This window comes from Numenius arquata, chromosome 2 (assembly GCF_964106895.1).
Source record: "Numenius arquata chromosome 2, bNumArq3.hap1.1, whole genome shotgun sequence".
NCBI classification, from domain to species: Eukaryota; Metazoa; Chordata; class Aves; order Charadriiformes; family Scolopacidae; genus Numenius; species Numenius arquata.
The window spans coordinates 75343826-75360270 of record NC_133577.1 but is presented as its reverse complement, the minus strand read 5'-3'; the positions used below and the strand labels follow the sequence as shown (position 1 = coordinate 75360270).

General features: G+C 52.4%; 1 protein-coding gene across 1 annotated transcript; it reads left to right on the top strand.

Moving 5' to 3' along the window:
• The first annotated feature begins 7819 nt into the window (after positions 1–7819).
• On the top strand, positions 7820–15524 carry EIF3D (eukaryotic translation initiation factor 3 subunit D). The gene is made up of 15 exons (XM_074164343.1): positions 7820–7952; positions 8288–8421; positions 8739–8784; positions 9192–9328; positions 9439–9524; positions 10017–10089; positions 10226–10341; positions 10550–10682; positions 11291–11438; positions 11671–11801; positions 12271–12356; positions 12585–12714; positions 13199–13341; positions 14133–14413; positions 15370–15524. Exons 2-15 carry the CDS (start codon positions 8299–8301, stop codon positions 15381–15383), a joined length of 1647 nt encoding a protein of 548 aa, XP_074020444.1. The 5' UTR covers positions 7820–7952; positions 8288–8298; the 3' UTR covers positions 15384–15524.
• Positions 15525–16445: the final 921 nt, after the last annotated feature.

Below are 16445 nucleotides of genomic sequence, written 5' to 3'. Positions count from 1 at the left end.
GCAGTGGTCAGCTCTTGACATTGCGGAAAGTCCGCAGTGAAGGAGCTGGCTGGCCCGGCAACGGCAGCTTCAGCAAAGGGGTCAAGATATACGGGTATGGGCTGAGTCCCAAAAACAGATTCGCAAGGACAAAGCGCTGGGCTTGGGAAAAGGTTTTCTCTGCTGCTGCTCCTCCTGCTGCTCTTGATGCCCTCAGGGATGGAGAAAACAAGGGACTTTGCTCTCTAGGGACCTGTCAATCAGAATCTGCCACCACCGTTTAATTTGCTGAATTTATGCCTGCCAGGAGCGCCAGCCTGGCTGCCTGTTCCTGAGCAGGCAGTGCCATCCCGTGGGATGAGCTCGGCACAGCAGCCGAGTCTCGAAGCCACACTGTGCGGGAGCCAGAGCAGCCGCACAGCTCCCGCAGGCGACGCAGCAGTGGGACCCTCACCTGGTGTCCCACTGGTGCATAGGGGTGGCCGTGGACCACCTCCAGCCTGCCAGGGCTCCTCACTACCTGCTTCCTCTCGTCCCCCCTCTCCTTCCAGATGGAAAGCTCGGAGGGGACATAACGATGTAACTCACCTGAACACGGGAGTTCAGCTCACTCGCACTCGGGACAGGATCCAGCCAGCCCAGGGGCATGATTTTAGAAGAGGAAGGCAGACACAAAGCTCTAACCCTGACCTTGGTGTGACCGTGAGGTTCAAGGCAGCATATCCCAGCAAGCTGCCAGACATCAGCAAGCCCCCCCACCTTTTCTCCCCTAAGTTTTGCAGCTCCCCTGATCCCCAGCTGGTGCCGGGCCAAGGATCACCCAGGAGTGTTTAGGAGGGGAAATACTTCACGCATGCAGAGAAAAGAGCAATCCCACAGAGCAGTTCCTAGGTCAAGGAGCCCCATGGCTGCCCCATGTCTCCTCCTGCCCCTGCTGCTCTGCCCAGAGGGCCCTTTTGGGAAGTGAGTGGTGCAGGGAAGGTCCCTTCCCTGCCCCTCCTGTAGAGGCCACAGCAAAGCCCAGACCCGACCTTGGGAATCAGCTGCAACCTTGGGAAGTGCCTCATCCAGAGGGACAGGCTGCGGACAGGGAAGAGGAGAGAAAGAAAGACCTTGGGCTGCTGCAGTAGGAGCTTTCTAGAGCAAGGCTGAGAGTGCGCATCCTTCCCGGCTGCCTCGGGGTGCCTGACGCCCAATGGGGGACATACGCAGCAGCACGGCTTTGCCAGAAGGGACAAAAGCACCCGGCTGACTTCTCCAAAGACAGAAGAGAGCAGATGGCACTGAAATCTGCTCAAGAGGAGAGGAAGGAATAGCCCCGAGGCTCTGCACTCTCTGTACCCCAAGAGGCACATTTGTCCCCATCCAAGCGTGTCGGCCAGACTCGTCTCTGACTTACCAAGGGGCAGGGAAGGGAATGGCAACTGTGGGCTCACTGAGCTGCTGCGTGTCCCTTGCCCCTGTTCTCTTTTGTGGGGACTTTCCTGAGAGTCCCTGGGAAGGGAACAGCATGTTATACATAGGTAGCATCTGCATTCGACTCCTTATTGCCTCCTTGATGACTAGGTCTTGTGCAACTAGGGTTTGACTCTGCTCCCTAGTAGAAACCGCTTGGACTCTATTTCTGCCTCCTGATGACCTGCTTAGACCTCTTTGCCTGGCTGGCATAATCAGTAAGCATTCCAGAGGAGGGACCAGCCAGGCAGGAGCGTTTGCAGAGCGTGCTTAGCCCCAGAAGATTCTGATATTTCACGGAGGTTACTGTAACACTGCTGATGTTGAAAGAAATAACTGTGGGCGCTTCTGTGCTGGGCAAGGGCCCTTGTAAAGAAAGTCCATGTCGCCTGCAGCTCTGCTTGCACACACCAGGATCCTTTTCAGGGCAGCACTGAATATAACTCAGGCTCTGGAGAGCACAGAGAGAGGCTCCTGCAACTGAAAGGCAAACTGCTAACTCAGTGGCAAGGAGGCCCTGCACCCTCCATCACCCGTGGCCCCATCACACAGTGTTTCCCAGATGCAGCAGCCATGACCTGCTTCTGCCTCTGTTGACATGGTTCCCCATCACCACGATAGCTTGTATCTAAATGATATTTCTCTTCCAGCGAGTCAGGGAAACGCTGTCCCTCCCTGCATGTCACAAAGGTACCAAGCTCCCACTGGGGAGGCTTACTGGGGTGGCCTGGAGGATAGATGCAGAGCGGGGATTTGCAGCTCAGCCTGTGGACTCCCAGGCTCGTACCCCAGCCACTGCACCAGCCGCCTTCTCCTTCTGCAGGCTTGGAGCCAGCAGGGACACTGCCGGTGCCAGCTGCTCTAATTGAGCTTTGTAGAAAAAACTTGTGGAATTAGCCTGTTGGCTGCTGGGACAAAATCCAGCGCTGAGTGCAGATCAAAGGAGGCAATCTTGCTGATAGTTTGCAGAGAGACAGCCGGACCCAGGCTCCTTCTACAGCTCTGGAAAGGACAGTGTTCAGCAGTTGAGGATGAGGACAGAGCATGATACACGCTGCCTCTTCGATGATACATGTGGTCCAGGCCCTGATAGTCAAAGCTACAGAAGCCCTGGGAGAGATCTGACACTGACGATAAAAATGGTCAAAGCCAGGCAAGAGACAGCACTAATTCAGAGAAAGATAATTTTTGGATATGTCATAGATTTGTAGCTTCTGCTGGTAGCATGGAAGGAGCAGACAATGTAAGGCCAGGCTCTGAGCCCAGCCTACAGAAGTAACATGATTTAAGAAGAGGAAGCCTGCCCTTGCAGGGTTTCTGTCTGTCCTTGAGGGTGAGATGGTCGGGCCCAGCAGCCGCAGGGAGAGCTCAGCATGGCAGGAGGAGGAAGAGGGAGAAAGCCTCACAGCGAAAGCACTATCTGCTACCCAGAATCATCAACTCAGCGCATTCCCTTTTGTGGACCTTACTGTATGGACGTGGCTGGTCTGAACGCAGGCAGCAAATCTGCCAGATGCCACCTGCTCCCAGCCCCGCTAGATCGCACAGGCAGCAAATTAAAAATCAGATATGCAGCATGTGCACGGTAAAGTTGCTTTATGGCCATTTTTCCAGAGTTCCTGAAAACCCGATCAAGCATTTCCCTGAAAAAGCTGGCGAGCCATTGCCATGTGAGGAGGGCAGGTTTATTGTTCAGCCTCCAGGGTACCTGGGAGAGGGATGAAGGTGCTGGAAAGGAGGCCACATGTCACAGCGAAGCACCTGGCCTGGGAGAACAGCAGACTGAGATGGCAGATAAAAGCGCAATGGGAAAGACGGAATGTGAAGAGGAAGGCCAGGGAAGGATGGAGGGCTTCCCAGCCTGTGAACACCGGTCTGTGGCAGGAGGCAGTTCACATATGGCCAAGGTTGGTTGCAACGAGAGCCCAGGAGCCAGCAGTGAGTTTCGCTGCTTTAGAGATGACAATGACGACTTCAGAAGAAGAGTCTGACTGAAGAGGTGTGTAAACGTCAGGCTTCTCCGCAGGGGGGAATGCATTAAGGCTAAAGACTATTTCCCTTGGTTTCTGGGTTTGTCAAGAAGCGCAGGGCAGCGGAGACTAAGCATATGGCACAGGCATACGGTGTGTTTGTTGTTTAGTCAGGAAAAAGAACCCAACTGGCTATTTTTGGTGCATTTGTTATAAGAAGGAGAAAGGGAAACTACTAGAAAATAGTCTTTTAATGTGAACATTAGCCTTCCAATCCTCAGCTGCCTCTTTGAGTGGAAGTAGAGTCACACAAGGTGGAAAGCAACCCTTAAGGCTTTCCAAGTTATCTTTAGTCAAGGCAGAAGTGATCTGGTGATCTTTCTAGGAAAGGACCCTAATAAGTAAAGAGTTTGGACTTACCTTCCTTCATTTAAACCTGGCAAACCTCTGGTGACGCTGCCTGAGCTGCATGTTGTCCACACTCAACGCAGAGCTAGTGACAGCTCTCCAAAAGCCCCAAGCCACAGTGAAAGCTGATGGCGGTGAAGGTTTTGGACTGGAACAAGCCCCTCTTTCATGGATCTGCTAACATCAACACAGAGCCCAAAACCAGAAAAGTGGGAGAAAAGAACAGAAAACCAGATGGGAGTAATTTATCCTGGCTGTTCTCATGAGCATCTTCCAGGGAAGAGTGATTAGCCTTATTAACTGATTAAGTGATTAATTAAACTGATGAACTGAAATTATGGATCAAGGATCAAATGATTGCAAGCAAGTGTATTTTGAGTACTTTTCCAGGATCTCACCTGCTTTTAATGAAACCTGGAGGCCAGGCAGTGAACTGTTTGAGGCAGTGGAGCATGGGGTCAGCAGGACAGGAGGAGAGGCAGAGGCTGCTGCGGGGCCCCAGAGGCAGGAGGTGCAGTGCCTGGCACAAAGCGGAAAGCAAGACAGACAGACCCACTCCCTCCTCTCTCCTAGTAAATCTGACCTAAACGTGGCAGTGAATCTCACCTGCCTCAAGACTGGTGTTTTTTTTTCTTAGAACCCTTTTTTCCCCTTGATAAGAAACTGGAAGGTTACATCCATGCCCAGAGGTACATCTACCCTGCACTGGGCACTCCCTACGTATGCTCTCCCCTCTGACCCACGTCCATACCCAACTCTGTCCCCAGAAAATGTAGTTTTACAGGCTAAGACCAAACTGCAGACAATCTGTCATCTCTGGGAGACAGTGGCAGCATCACGTTCTCTTTTAAGCACCTCACGCAGGCTCAGGTGCGAAGAGGAAGCCCGTAGAAAGAGTGAGCTTGCATCTTATCAGTCTGTTTGTCGTTGCTTCTCTTCATTCATTCCTTGGTCTAGTTTTCTCCTCAGAACTTCTTGCTCTTTTTGTCACCACCTCCTAAGCTACCAGTTCCTCCGAGCCCATTCAGCCCATTGCCCCGGCTGGTGAGGACGAGGGACGGGTGCTGCGGGGGCAGGGGGGAGCTGAGATCACACCGAGCCACTGCCAGCGACTGGCGAGGCAGTTCCAACCCTGACGATGTCTCCAAAAAGGCTGTTTGGGTGAGACAGTTACAAATTGTATTTTATAAACTGTATTTCTATAAGTGGATTTTTTTGCTAGCAGGGAAAAGTGCTTTAATAATCCCACTTCTGATTAATGGCAGGGTGTCTTGGCAAAGCAGAGGCTGCTGCGGCTTCGGTTCTTTCTCAAGTGGAATAAAGGAGAAAACGTACACCTCTGCCTGGAAAATATTGATCTAGACTTTTCTCAGGTAGAAGGAACCCAGTAAAATTCTCTGAAGGGTTAGTTTTTAGCCTGCGAGCTGAAGAGATCTGCAAACTGGATCCTGCTCTTTTCAGGGCAGAGAAAATTTCAATCACTTTGGCATGTGAACATCTGAGATTTAATGATTTATTTCCCTCAATCCCTGAGAAGAAATACTATCCCAATTACAGAGACAGGGATCTGAGGCACATGCTGCATTAAATGACTGGTCCATGGGCTCCTAGAGAGGCTGTAGGGCTGAATCCTAACTTCCAGCCCTGGGTGGAAGTCAGACCTCCAGCAGGTCAAGGAAAGCCATCAGGGACAACGCAAACCCTTGAACACCACGTTGTGAACACAGCAAGGGCAACTGCAACTCCCATTCTTTGCATATCTTTACCTCTCAAAGTCAAGTGTTTTGTGACAACCTCTAAAATGCGAAATCATTTGAATGATCATACAGCTACAACCTGAAAAGTCCCTGCAATAAAACCATTGCATAGTTTGGAGTATGTTTTTATTTCAAGAGGCTGCGTGTGTGAGAAAATTAAGAGGCACAGGATTAAGTCATGTTTCCTGTCCCAGCATGTGGCTTTACAGGGCTTACAGGGCTTGTCCAGAGCCCTGTCTGTTCACTATTGAAGTCATACATCTCTTCTATCTCCATTTTTAGGAATTTACCTCCCCAAATACCACAGGAATTTACCTATAAGACTTTGCAGTAACTCCATCTCATGACTGTAAAAAAAGCTGGCACAACCAGGCAGGTGACTGCATGCTAGTAGTTGAAGTCTTCCTTTGACTAACGTGAGGATCAGTATCCTTCCAATACGTGATTTTAGGCCAGGTAATTTGAATTCCAAGTTCTTTCAAAGAAAAAACAAAAAAAGAGTATTTTTGATATTGGGCAGTCCCTTGTGTGGTCATGAAGCCCAAGTTATCTTCATGCGAGTAGAGAATAAACAGGAGGAGGAAGTTTATTAAACAACCTATCCCATCCCGCTGCTATCAGGCAAATCAGTTACAACAAAACCATTCCCAACAGGCATTTGCACGCCATAGGCTTAAGTACTTCTGCTAGGAGATGTTCCATATTTCTAGGAGGTTTAATCCTCAATACCACTGGAGAAGATGTTGGGCAGAGAGGAAACTGATGAAATTCAACAAGGGCAAGTGTAGGGTGCTGCACCTGGGGAGGAATAATCGCAGGCACCAGTACAGGCCAGGGCCTGGCCTGCTGGAGAGCACCTCTGAGGAAAAAGACGTGGGAGTCCTGGTGGACAACAGGATGACCATGAGCCAGCAATGTGCCCTTGTGGCCAATAAGGCCAATGGCATCCTGGGGTGCATCAGGAAGAGTGTGACCAGCAGGTCGAGGGAGGTTATCCTGCCCCTCTACTCTGCCCTGGTGAGGCCCCATCTGGAGCACTGTGTCCAGTTCTGGGCTCCCCAGTTCAAGAAGGACAGGGAACTGCTGGAGAGGGTACAGCAGAGGGCTACAAAGATGATTAGGGGCCTGGAGCACCTCTCCGATGAGGAAAAGCTGAGGGACTTGGATCTTTTTAGTCTGGAGAAGAGAAGACTGAGGAGGGATCCCATCAATGCTTATAAACACTTAAAGGGTGGGTGTCAGGAGGATGGGGCCAGTCTTGTTTCAGTGGTGCCCAGTGACAGGACAAGAGGAAATGGGCACAAACTTGAACATAAGAAGTTCCATCTAAACATGAGGAAGAACTTCTTTACTTTGAGGGTGGCAGAGCACTGGAACAGGCTGCCCAGAGAGGTGGTGGAGCCTCCTTCTCTGGAGATGCTCAAAACCCACCTGGACAAGTTCCTGTGCAACCTGCTCTAGGTGGACCTGCTTTGGCAGGGGGGTTGGACTAGATGATCTTCAGAGGTGCCTTCCAACCCCATATCATTCTGTGATTCTGTGACTCCTGACACCTCGCCGTTGTTTGTTTGAGCTGCTGTACTTTCAGCAGATGCAGAAAACAGCGTTTTCTTCCTCTTTGTGACAGCCGGCTACAAACCGAACGGGTTTGTCGTGTGTCACCCCCGGCTTTTCTATTTAAAAGCCGAACCCAAGCTTTTTAATATAAACAGGGCAAATTTACTATCATTAATGTCACTCTCTTCCCACTCCAACACGTTTTCGTTATTAAGTGGTAATTAAGATGGAAGCAAGCTTTCGGGCAAACGACACCCTCAGGACAGAAGGCACAGCAGGGCGGGGGACAGGTCCCCTCAGCCCGGCCACAGGCCACACGGGAGGCCGCACTCTGGCGGGACCCCACCGCCCCACCACGCCGGGCCGCGACCCCACAGCGGCGGCCACAGGCGGCTCCGACGCTCTCGGCCACGAAAGGAAACTCCGGCTGCCTCCAGGGTGCTGCGGCCAGAAGACGAGCCACGGACGCCCCGTCCCGTCCCCTCCCCGCCGCCCTGGGCCCGGGCGGGCCCTGACCGACCGTGCCACAGGGGACGCTCGCGTCCACCCGCAGCACGGCCTTTCTAGCCCGGCCCCCCTGCATCTCTATGGCCGGGACGTACCGCGAACGCTGGGAAGGGGGCGCTTTTTACGGCAGCCGCGCTCCTCTGGTTTGTTTTTTTTTTTTTTTTTTTTTAGTTTTACGACGGTGGCGCTCGACGGCGCGGCTGTCGCGCGGTGCTGACGCGGAAAGGGCGGGCCGGGGCTGCGTGCGGCCTTTTCCCACGTCCGCATCCGCCGCCGCCGCCGCATCCGCCGCCATCGGGGCCGTGACGGGGCCGCCCAGGTGAGGGGGATGTCGGGTCTCCTCCGGGGCCGGCCCCCTATCCCACGGGCATCGGGACCCCCGGCCCCGCCCCGTCGCTGCCACCGGTTCCGGTGGGGGCCGGGTCCCGGTCCCCGCCCCTCCCGGCGGCCACCGGGATACCCCCACTCTCCCCCGCGCCCCCTTACCCCCCCCGGCAGCTCCCATCGGTGCGGCCTCAGCTGGCGGAGGCGGCCTCTCCACCCTCTTCTCACGGTGGCGCCGCGCCTTGGCCTATGCCGGGATCAAGGCCGCGGTCCCTCTCCGTGTGGCACTTGAGGGTTTGGGGGTTTATTTTTGCCTTTTCTCCCCTCCAGAGGCTTAAAAAATGGCGAAGTTTGTGACACCCGTGATCCAGGACAACCCCTCCGGCTGGGGCCCCTGCGCCGTGCCCGAGCAGTTCAGGGACATGCCCTACCAGCCCTTCAGTAAAGGAGACCGCCTGGGAAAGGTACCTCGGTCGTGCCATGGCGCGTTGGGCTGCCGCTGAGGGAGCCCTCTGTTCCTTCTGGCATCCCACCTCTGCACCCTGCTGCCCAGATTCTCTTCTTACCACCATGGCTGCTCTTCTGACACCCTTTGCTAACACGTAGCACGGTTGTGAACGATTAGCAGGGCTGGCAAGCAGAGGTGGGGGTGTAAAGGATTAGTTCTGAAGCATCCAGCAGTGTTTGCTTCTGCTGCTTGAGGTCCTGCCTATAAAGTCAGAGGTGGGGGGAACCATCGGGCTGATACTTGCTTATTTTGACTCTTTGTGCTTGTCCTTAGGTGGCCGATTGGACGGGAGCCACGTATCAGGATAAAAGATACACAAGTACGTGTTGTCTGGTGGCTGCTCCTGTGACTTCTTTCCTACAAAGTTTTCTTCAGTCATCATTCCTGCTTTTATGTCTCACACCCGCCGTGGTGGTTACCTGCGCACCTCAGCAAGAGAGAGCTTCTGAAATTAGGAAGTGTGCCTCACCCTTGGGAGAGTGCTGTGGGGCCCTCCCTGCCCTTAGGGCTTACTCCTGATTTTTGTGCTGCCTCGTGACTGGGGCTTCTCAGGGCGGTTTGGAGGGGGGAAAAAACACACTGGTGTGAGGCAGGAGTCACAGTGTATGCTTCAGACTTTGGTGAAGGCAGTTGGGGGGAATTTGGGGGAAGAAAGGGACAAAGTGTTGGTGGTTTTTTGTTTTTTTTTCTAGAAACTTGGTGCCAAGATGCTTTGTTTTATTTCAGACAAGTACTCATCACAGTTTGGTGGCGGAAGTCAATATGCTTATTTCCATGAGGAGGATGAGACTAGCTTCCAGCTGGTGGATACGGCACGAACGCAGAAAACAGCATACCAGAGGAATCGTATGCGATTTGCACAGGTAACGTGTCTTCAGAAACAGGCTCAGAGGAGAGCTTCAGCAGCACAGAATTATTTTTCAACTAAAATGTTCTTTTATTATTTTTTTTTTCCTTTCCTTCATTTCTGCAGAGGAACCTTCGGAGAGACAAGGACCGTCGGAACATGCTGCAGTTCAGCATGCAGACGCTGCCAAAGAGTGCCAAGCAGAAGGAGAGGTGAGGCTGCAGATACAAGCGTACCATACTTGGACTGCGAACATACTGGTGATAAATTTGTTAAGTTACTGTAACAGAACCCACGAGAGCGAACAGTCAGCAAAGAAGAATTTCAGGGTATTTCAAGTCTGATGTTCTGCTGATGTCACCGCTAGTTATAAGCATGGGTATCAAACAGCTATCTTAAGAATTCAGAAGCGTTTTTGACTCATGTTTAGAAAGTAAGTGTGACATATTAAAGCAGAGCATACCCCTTCTGAAAACTGCATTGCAGTCTTTGGAGGTTAAAATATTTAAAAAGCTGCTTAGAGTAAAGAACAGAGCTTTTAATACCTTGGGCATCTTGATCAACAGACGGCTCAGCAAGTGTTTCAGTGGCTTGGTGCCTGAAAGCCTTGCTCCCCTGGTTGTAATTTGGAAGTGTCAGAATGGTTGTGGCACGTAGCAGTCGAGAACTTATTTTCATGGCTTTTCTCCTATCTGTTATTTTAGAGATCGTTTGCGCCTACAAAAGAAGTTTCAGAAGCAGTTTGGAGTGAGGCAAAAATGGGACCAAAAATCACAGGTAAACTAACAAGCTTTCCACCCCCTGCGATGATTTGGTTTCTCTGGCTGCGTTCATGGGGCACCTCCTCTTGTGTGAGTCCTGATGTGCTCTGTCTCTGTTTCTCTCTCTGTCCATCCTGCTTTTGGCTGCACAGCAGAAACCTCGCGACTCCTCTGTTGAAGTTCGCAGTGACTGGGAGGTGAAAGAAGAGATGGATTTCCCTCGGCTGATGAAGATGCGCTACCTGGAGGTGTCGGAGCCACAGGATATGTGAGTTCCTAAAGCAGGCTTGCGCTTACTTCCTGAGTTGACTGGATTTTGGAAAGCAGAAGGGCTAGGGTCTCTTGGCCTGGCCTTGGTGCTTTCATTGAGGTACCCAAAGCAGGGGCAGATAATGGAACGCCCAACAGGTCCCTCAGTCTTGTGCAGTCCATGTGAGGTGTTAACTGTAGTTAAGATGGTTCTCTTAACTCCACAGAGAGTGCTGTGGAGCCCTAGAATACTATGACAAAGCCTTTGACCGCATTACAACAAGGAACGAGAAGCTACTGAGGAGCATTAAGCGCATCTTCCATACTGTCACTACTACGGATGACCCAGTTATCCGAAAGGTATGTTTATTGGTTTGTAAAGCCCAATAGTGTGTTCCTTGACACGTGCTGTTGTTAGAGACATGCTGTCACTGTTAGACCAAAGTTAAGAGAAGGGCAGAAAAACTGCAGATCCTTAAGCTTGCAAAGGAAAAGAAGCATTAGCTGGTGTTGTTATTTTTCTTATGTCCAAGGCAGAGCTAGATTAATGCAAAACTAGGAATACTGGCCAAGGAAACACTGGGAAGGCGAGCAGACCGGTACTTGAGCTATGTTGGGAAAGAAACTTTCATGTTAGAGACCTGATTTGTGAAGTGGCTGTTTTTGGAGATGAGGAGGGCTCAGAGATTTCTCTCTGGCCCGATCACCAATAAGGAGCCATTTCTTTTTCCAACAGAATTCACATTTTGTAATAGGTTTCTTACTTTTTCCTTGTTTGGGTGAGAGTGGGCCTGGATTGCTGGGTAGGTCTAGCAGTCAGTGATGATACCTGTCTAGCTTCCTCGGCGTGGGAGATGGAAATTTATGATTGGGGTTTGCTAAAGCTTCTGCTTCTTGCTGGGGAAGGGAAGGGGTATCAGTTCTTGTTGCTGCTGAAACCCAGTTTTCTCCTCTTCTTGTATCCGTAGCTGGCAAAGACCCAAGGGAATGTGTTTGCCACAGATGCCATTCTGGCCACACTGATGAGCTGCACTCGCTCTGTCTATTCCTGGGACATCATTGTCCAGAGAGTTGGATCCAAACTTTTCTTTGACAAGAGGGACAATTCTGATTTTGGTGAGGAAAAAGCCTGAAAGAAATTGCTGTTGTGGTAGCTAAAGAGTCTGGTTTTCTTTATGGGTTTTTGAGTTTATTCTGTCTCGGTGTAAAGATTGGAAGAAGCTGATTACTGTGCTATCTGTGGGGGTAGCTTCAGTATTGATCCGTTCCAGTGTGGGGTGGGAGACTTGCTGAAGCCGACATATTTACTCCCCCAAATATAACCACTTGCATCTGGTTTTCTTCCCAGACCTCCTGACAGTGAGTGAAACAGCCAATGAACCACCTCAGGAAGAAGGCAACTCCTTTAATTCTCCGCGCAACCTTGCCATGGAAGCTACCTACATCAATCATAACTTCTCCCAGCAGTGTCTGAGGATGGTAAGGTTGAGCAGTGCTGGGTAGTAGGGTCTGCGTTTCAGAGACTCTCAGGAAGAGACTTCATTAGGGCTGCTGTAATACAGCACAGAAGCGTTTTTTTAGCTGACAGACGTATGTTATGCTGATGTTCTTTCCGTTTTGAAAGAGGTGCAATTACTTCAGGTGAGCAGTGTGACTTTGTTGTAGAAAGATTTTACACCTTTATTTCACAAAGAAGAAATCCCACTCCCACTGGTGAAGCTGGCAGGCTTCTGAGTACACTTAGTGAAGCTGAAGTGCCAGTAGAAGTGCTGCTTACAGCGAAGTGACTAACATGAAGATGAGGCTTCTTGTCCCTTGTCTTAGTATTTCAGTATTTTTCTATATAAGGGAAATCAGCTACTGTTGCTGTAAGAGGATTTTTATCCAGTAGGGGAGAGCTCCCTCAGGTGTTTTTTTTCCTAACATGCAATTCTGTTTTCTTCTTCAGGGAAAGGAGAAATACAAGTTTCCCAACCCAAACCCCTTTGTGGAGGATGACATGGATAAAAATGAAGTAGCCTCTGTTGCATACAGGTATGTTGATCTCTCTCTGATGCCCAGGTTTGGCAAGGGGGCAGGATGTCAGTGTGATACGGAGGCAAAAAGAGCCAGGAGTGCTACTGGTAGAAGCTTTACCGTGAGAGGGATTCTTAGACATAACCACAGTGAAAAAATAGAGGAGGAAAGGATTTTGATGAGTGCTTGCATGGATCCAGAAAAGAGCAAGAGTCAGAAATAACCAGCTGGATTGTTTGTTGGCAGATACCGAAGGTGGAAGCTGGGAGATGATATAGATCTCATTGTCCGCTGTGAACATGATGGAGTGATGACAGGAGCAAATGGAGAAGTGTCTTTCATCAACATCAAAACACTGAACGAATGGGATTCCAGGGTGAGGAAGAACAAGATCCCAAAGCTAGCTCTAACTGCTTCACTGCTGCCTGATGGGCCAGGTACAGCAGGCAAGATAAGACAAACATCTGGCGGTGTCCCCCGGGTGGTTACGTTCCACCAAAGGCCCATAACTTTGGTGGACAAGCAGTGCTGATGGGATTCTCCCTGAGATGTGAGGTAGCTGGTTTGAACCCTCTTGTCCCCCGGTGTTTGGCACAGAAGCCAGTCTCTTCCCGTGCTTCCCTTGTGAACGCCTCCCTCACAAACTTCCCTTCCTAACCATTGCCACAAATGCTGGCTAATCCCTGCTGTTCGCTTTTCTCCCTTTTCGATGAAAGGGCTTTCCCTGTAAGTTGCTGTTGGCATTCCCTCCTATGGTATCGTAAGGTAGACGAGAAACTTCCCTGTGTGATGTGAAGATGGCTGAAGAGATGACTGCTACTGGCTTGTTAGGTTGACCCTGGTTTTGGTTCTCCTCTCAGTATTGCAATGGAGTAGACTGGCGCCAGAAGCTCGACTCTCAGAGAGGAGCTGTGATTGCCACAGAGCTGAAAAACAACAGCTACAAATTAGCCCGCTGGACATGTTGCGCGCTACTGGCTGGATCAGAATATCTTAAACTCGGGTAAGATGAGCTTTTCACAGCAAACATCTTCCAGGTGTGTTTGCCATGATCTAACCCAGTGTATGTCAAAGTGAACCATTTGTAGAACGAGTAATCAAAAAATCACCCCATGTGTTGAGTGGTGAAGAGGGGAAAACTTGGGGTGAGCACACCAGCCTCGGTCTAAGCTGCTTCTTCTCAGCATCTGGCTGATGTGTCCCCTGCTGTGATTGACCTGATGAGACCTCACACATGATGGGCAGGTGGCCTCTGTGGCTCTCAGCCTGTCTACTGAGATTGCCAACAAGGGAAATACAAGGAGTGACTGCACTGCCCATCAGGATTTTGATTGAGATCCTCCGTGCCCTGTTGCTGAGAAATTGGGTGGAAGGGAGGTATTGCTGCAGCGCTTTTCTGAACTATTGGCTTAAAGTCAGTTGAGTCTGTGCTGCAGATAATGAACAAGAGGCATTTGCTAACTCGGTTCTGCTGGTTCTGCAATCCTAGGTTCTGTCCTCAGATATGGGACTGATGCATTTGCATGTGTTTAAATCCAAACTCCCTGCTGTTGCTAATTTTTATCGGTGGGACTAATTCTTCTCTGCCTTTTGTACCACCCCATCTGATTTGGGGAAGTGATATGTTACTGATTGACAGCTCGTAGCCAGGTGCTGGAGCTGTGCTTTCAGTGCTGGAGTCCTGGAATTTTTCAGCCCAGAACCAAACTCATGACAGTGATTTTCTTGGTGTTGTTCTTCTGCTGGTTGGGCTTAATCTCCTGATGCCCCTCTGGTTTCTTCTTGCCCTCCTAGGTACGTATCCCGTTACCACGTGAAGGACTCTGCCCGCCACGTGATCCTGGGCACGCAGCAGTTCAAGCCAAATGAGTTTGCCAGCCAGATCAACCTGAGCATAGAGAACGCCTGGGGCATCCTGCGGTGCGTCATCGACATCTGCATGAAGCTGGATGAGGGGAAGTACCTCATCCTCAAGGACCCCAACAAGCAGGTGATCCGGATCTACAGCTTGCCTGACGGCACCTTCAGCTCTGATGAAGATGAGGAGGATGAGGAGGAAGAAGAGGAAGAGGAAGGTTTGTAGCGTACTCAGTGGTTTATGCTTTTAAAGTGATCTACCGGTCTGGACGAGAAGGGGTGACCTGTGATAAAGACCCAGATCTAAAGGGTGAGATGTGACTAGTGCAGGGATGAGAGAGGAGTGAGGCTGGAGAATGGGTGGTCCCGAGGATGGGACTCAGTGGTGGAAAAGGTGAGAGTGACATTGTGACATTGGGAGCACTCAGTTGGAAGCAAAAAGAGTTGAGAGTTGGAAATACAGATGTTGTGCCTCTGTCCTCCTGAGAGGACTGATTCTTAGCAGGGGTGGGGACAGGATCTAGATCCAGAACACTGAGTGGGAAAGTGGAGCTTCTCCAGGGCGCCCTTCATTCCGTGGCCCTGGGATCAGGGGATGGGTGCTGGTTTCTGTTGGTGCTGGGATGGTTTTGCACTACAGGTTTAGAAAGGGGAGTGACTGCAAGATGACACATGTAAAATCTGTGGTGGCCCGGCCCAACTGAGGTGACTCAGTGGAGGCTTTCATAAAGCAGTTGAGCCATGGCCGATGGATCGGTCTGGGAGCCCCGGAGAACCAGTGCTGCCCCGATTCCCTGTCCCAAACCTGCTCTGAGCCCCCAGAGGTGACCTGCACCTGCTCTGCCCGGGATGGGGGAACGCTTCTGGGACACAAAAAATACCTTCCGGCCTTTTGGGGTTTTTTTTAAGGCTGTAACCTCAACCTGGCCACTCTGCTTTTTATTTATTATGGAAGTTTTACGTTGCTGAGTAATTTCCTCAGGAATGCAAATTGTGTAATCCAGCTGACTGGGCGGGTTTGGGGGGCGCTGGGGGGACAGCCCCCATGTCTGGGCCTGGGTTTTCTGGTCTCTGCTTCCTGCCCCGTGACAGAGCCTGGGTCTGGGGGGGGGGGTTCGTCTGCTTTTCTTTACCCAGCCCCCTTCCCTTCATTCGCCTTTCTCTTCTCTTCCAGAGGAGGAGAGCTGAGCCCCGTGGAGCAGGCATCCCCCCACCTTCTACCCGTCGAGGGGGAGACGCAGGCGGCGGCGGCGGCACTTCCCGATCCGGCCTTGCTGCCCATACGTCATAATGGGGCGGAGAAAGCAGAATAAAGTGACTTGTTCAGTGACGCTGTGTGCTGTGTGCTCGGGCCGCGGGGGGGGGGGGGGGCGGCCGGGGGTGGAGGCGGGGGAGGCGCCGGAGCCGCTGAGATATAATTCCGGGCGGGCCCCTTTAAGGGCTCCGCCCCGCGGACACGTGGTGCGCGCGCAGCGGCGGCGGCGCCGCCGTGGTGCCGGCGGCGGGAAGCGGCAGCGTCACGTGACGCGCGGGGTGGTGGCGGTGGGGCGCGCACCTCCCCCTCACCTCCCCCCTCCGGCGCGCGGCCCCGCCCCCTCCCCCCACCGGCGCGTGCGGCGCGGGAGGAGCGGCGCCGCGAGCTCCATGGTGCAGGTGCGGCCGTTGGCGGGACGGGCCCGGCGGCGGCCCCGCGCGCCAGGTGCGCCGCGCGTCACGTGCGGCGCCTCGCGGGTGGCGGCCGCGCCTCGCGCACCATTGGGCGGAGGCGGGGGGGGGGGGGGGCACCGGGGCAAAGACTGGTCCCTATTGGCAGGGGAGCGAGGGCAGCGCGGGCCATCCCATCTCCCATTGGCTGATGGGCTTGCGCCTCCTTTTCCTATTGGCTGTCGGGGCGCAGAGGCACTTCGGGGAGCACGCGGCTATTAAGCCGCAGGTGCTGCCCCGCCTTCCCGCCCGCTGGCCCCCACCCTGTCTGCTATTGGCTGGGGGTCCTGTGTGCCCATTGGCTGGACGACCTGGGGCTCCCTTCACTATTGGCTGGTAGGGAGCAGGGCCCCGCCCCAACATCCCCACCTCGGCTTGGCGCCCTGAGGGGCGGGGGCGGTGTTGTGGCCGGGTCTGAGCCCGGGTCTAGGCCTGGGCGGCGGCGGCATTGGGGCGGCCAGGCCTGGGCAGGTCCAAGGCCAGCCGGGCGGGTTGTCTCTTGCAGGGAGGCTGCTGGATGACGCCTCCCTGGTTCTCTCATCCATA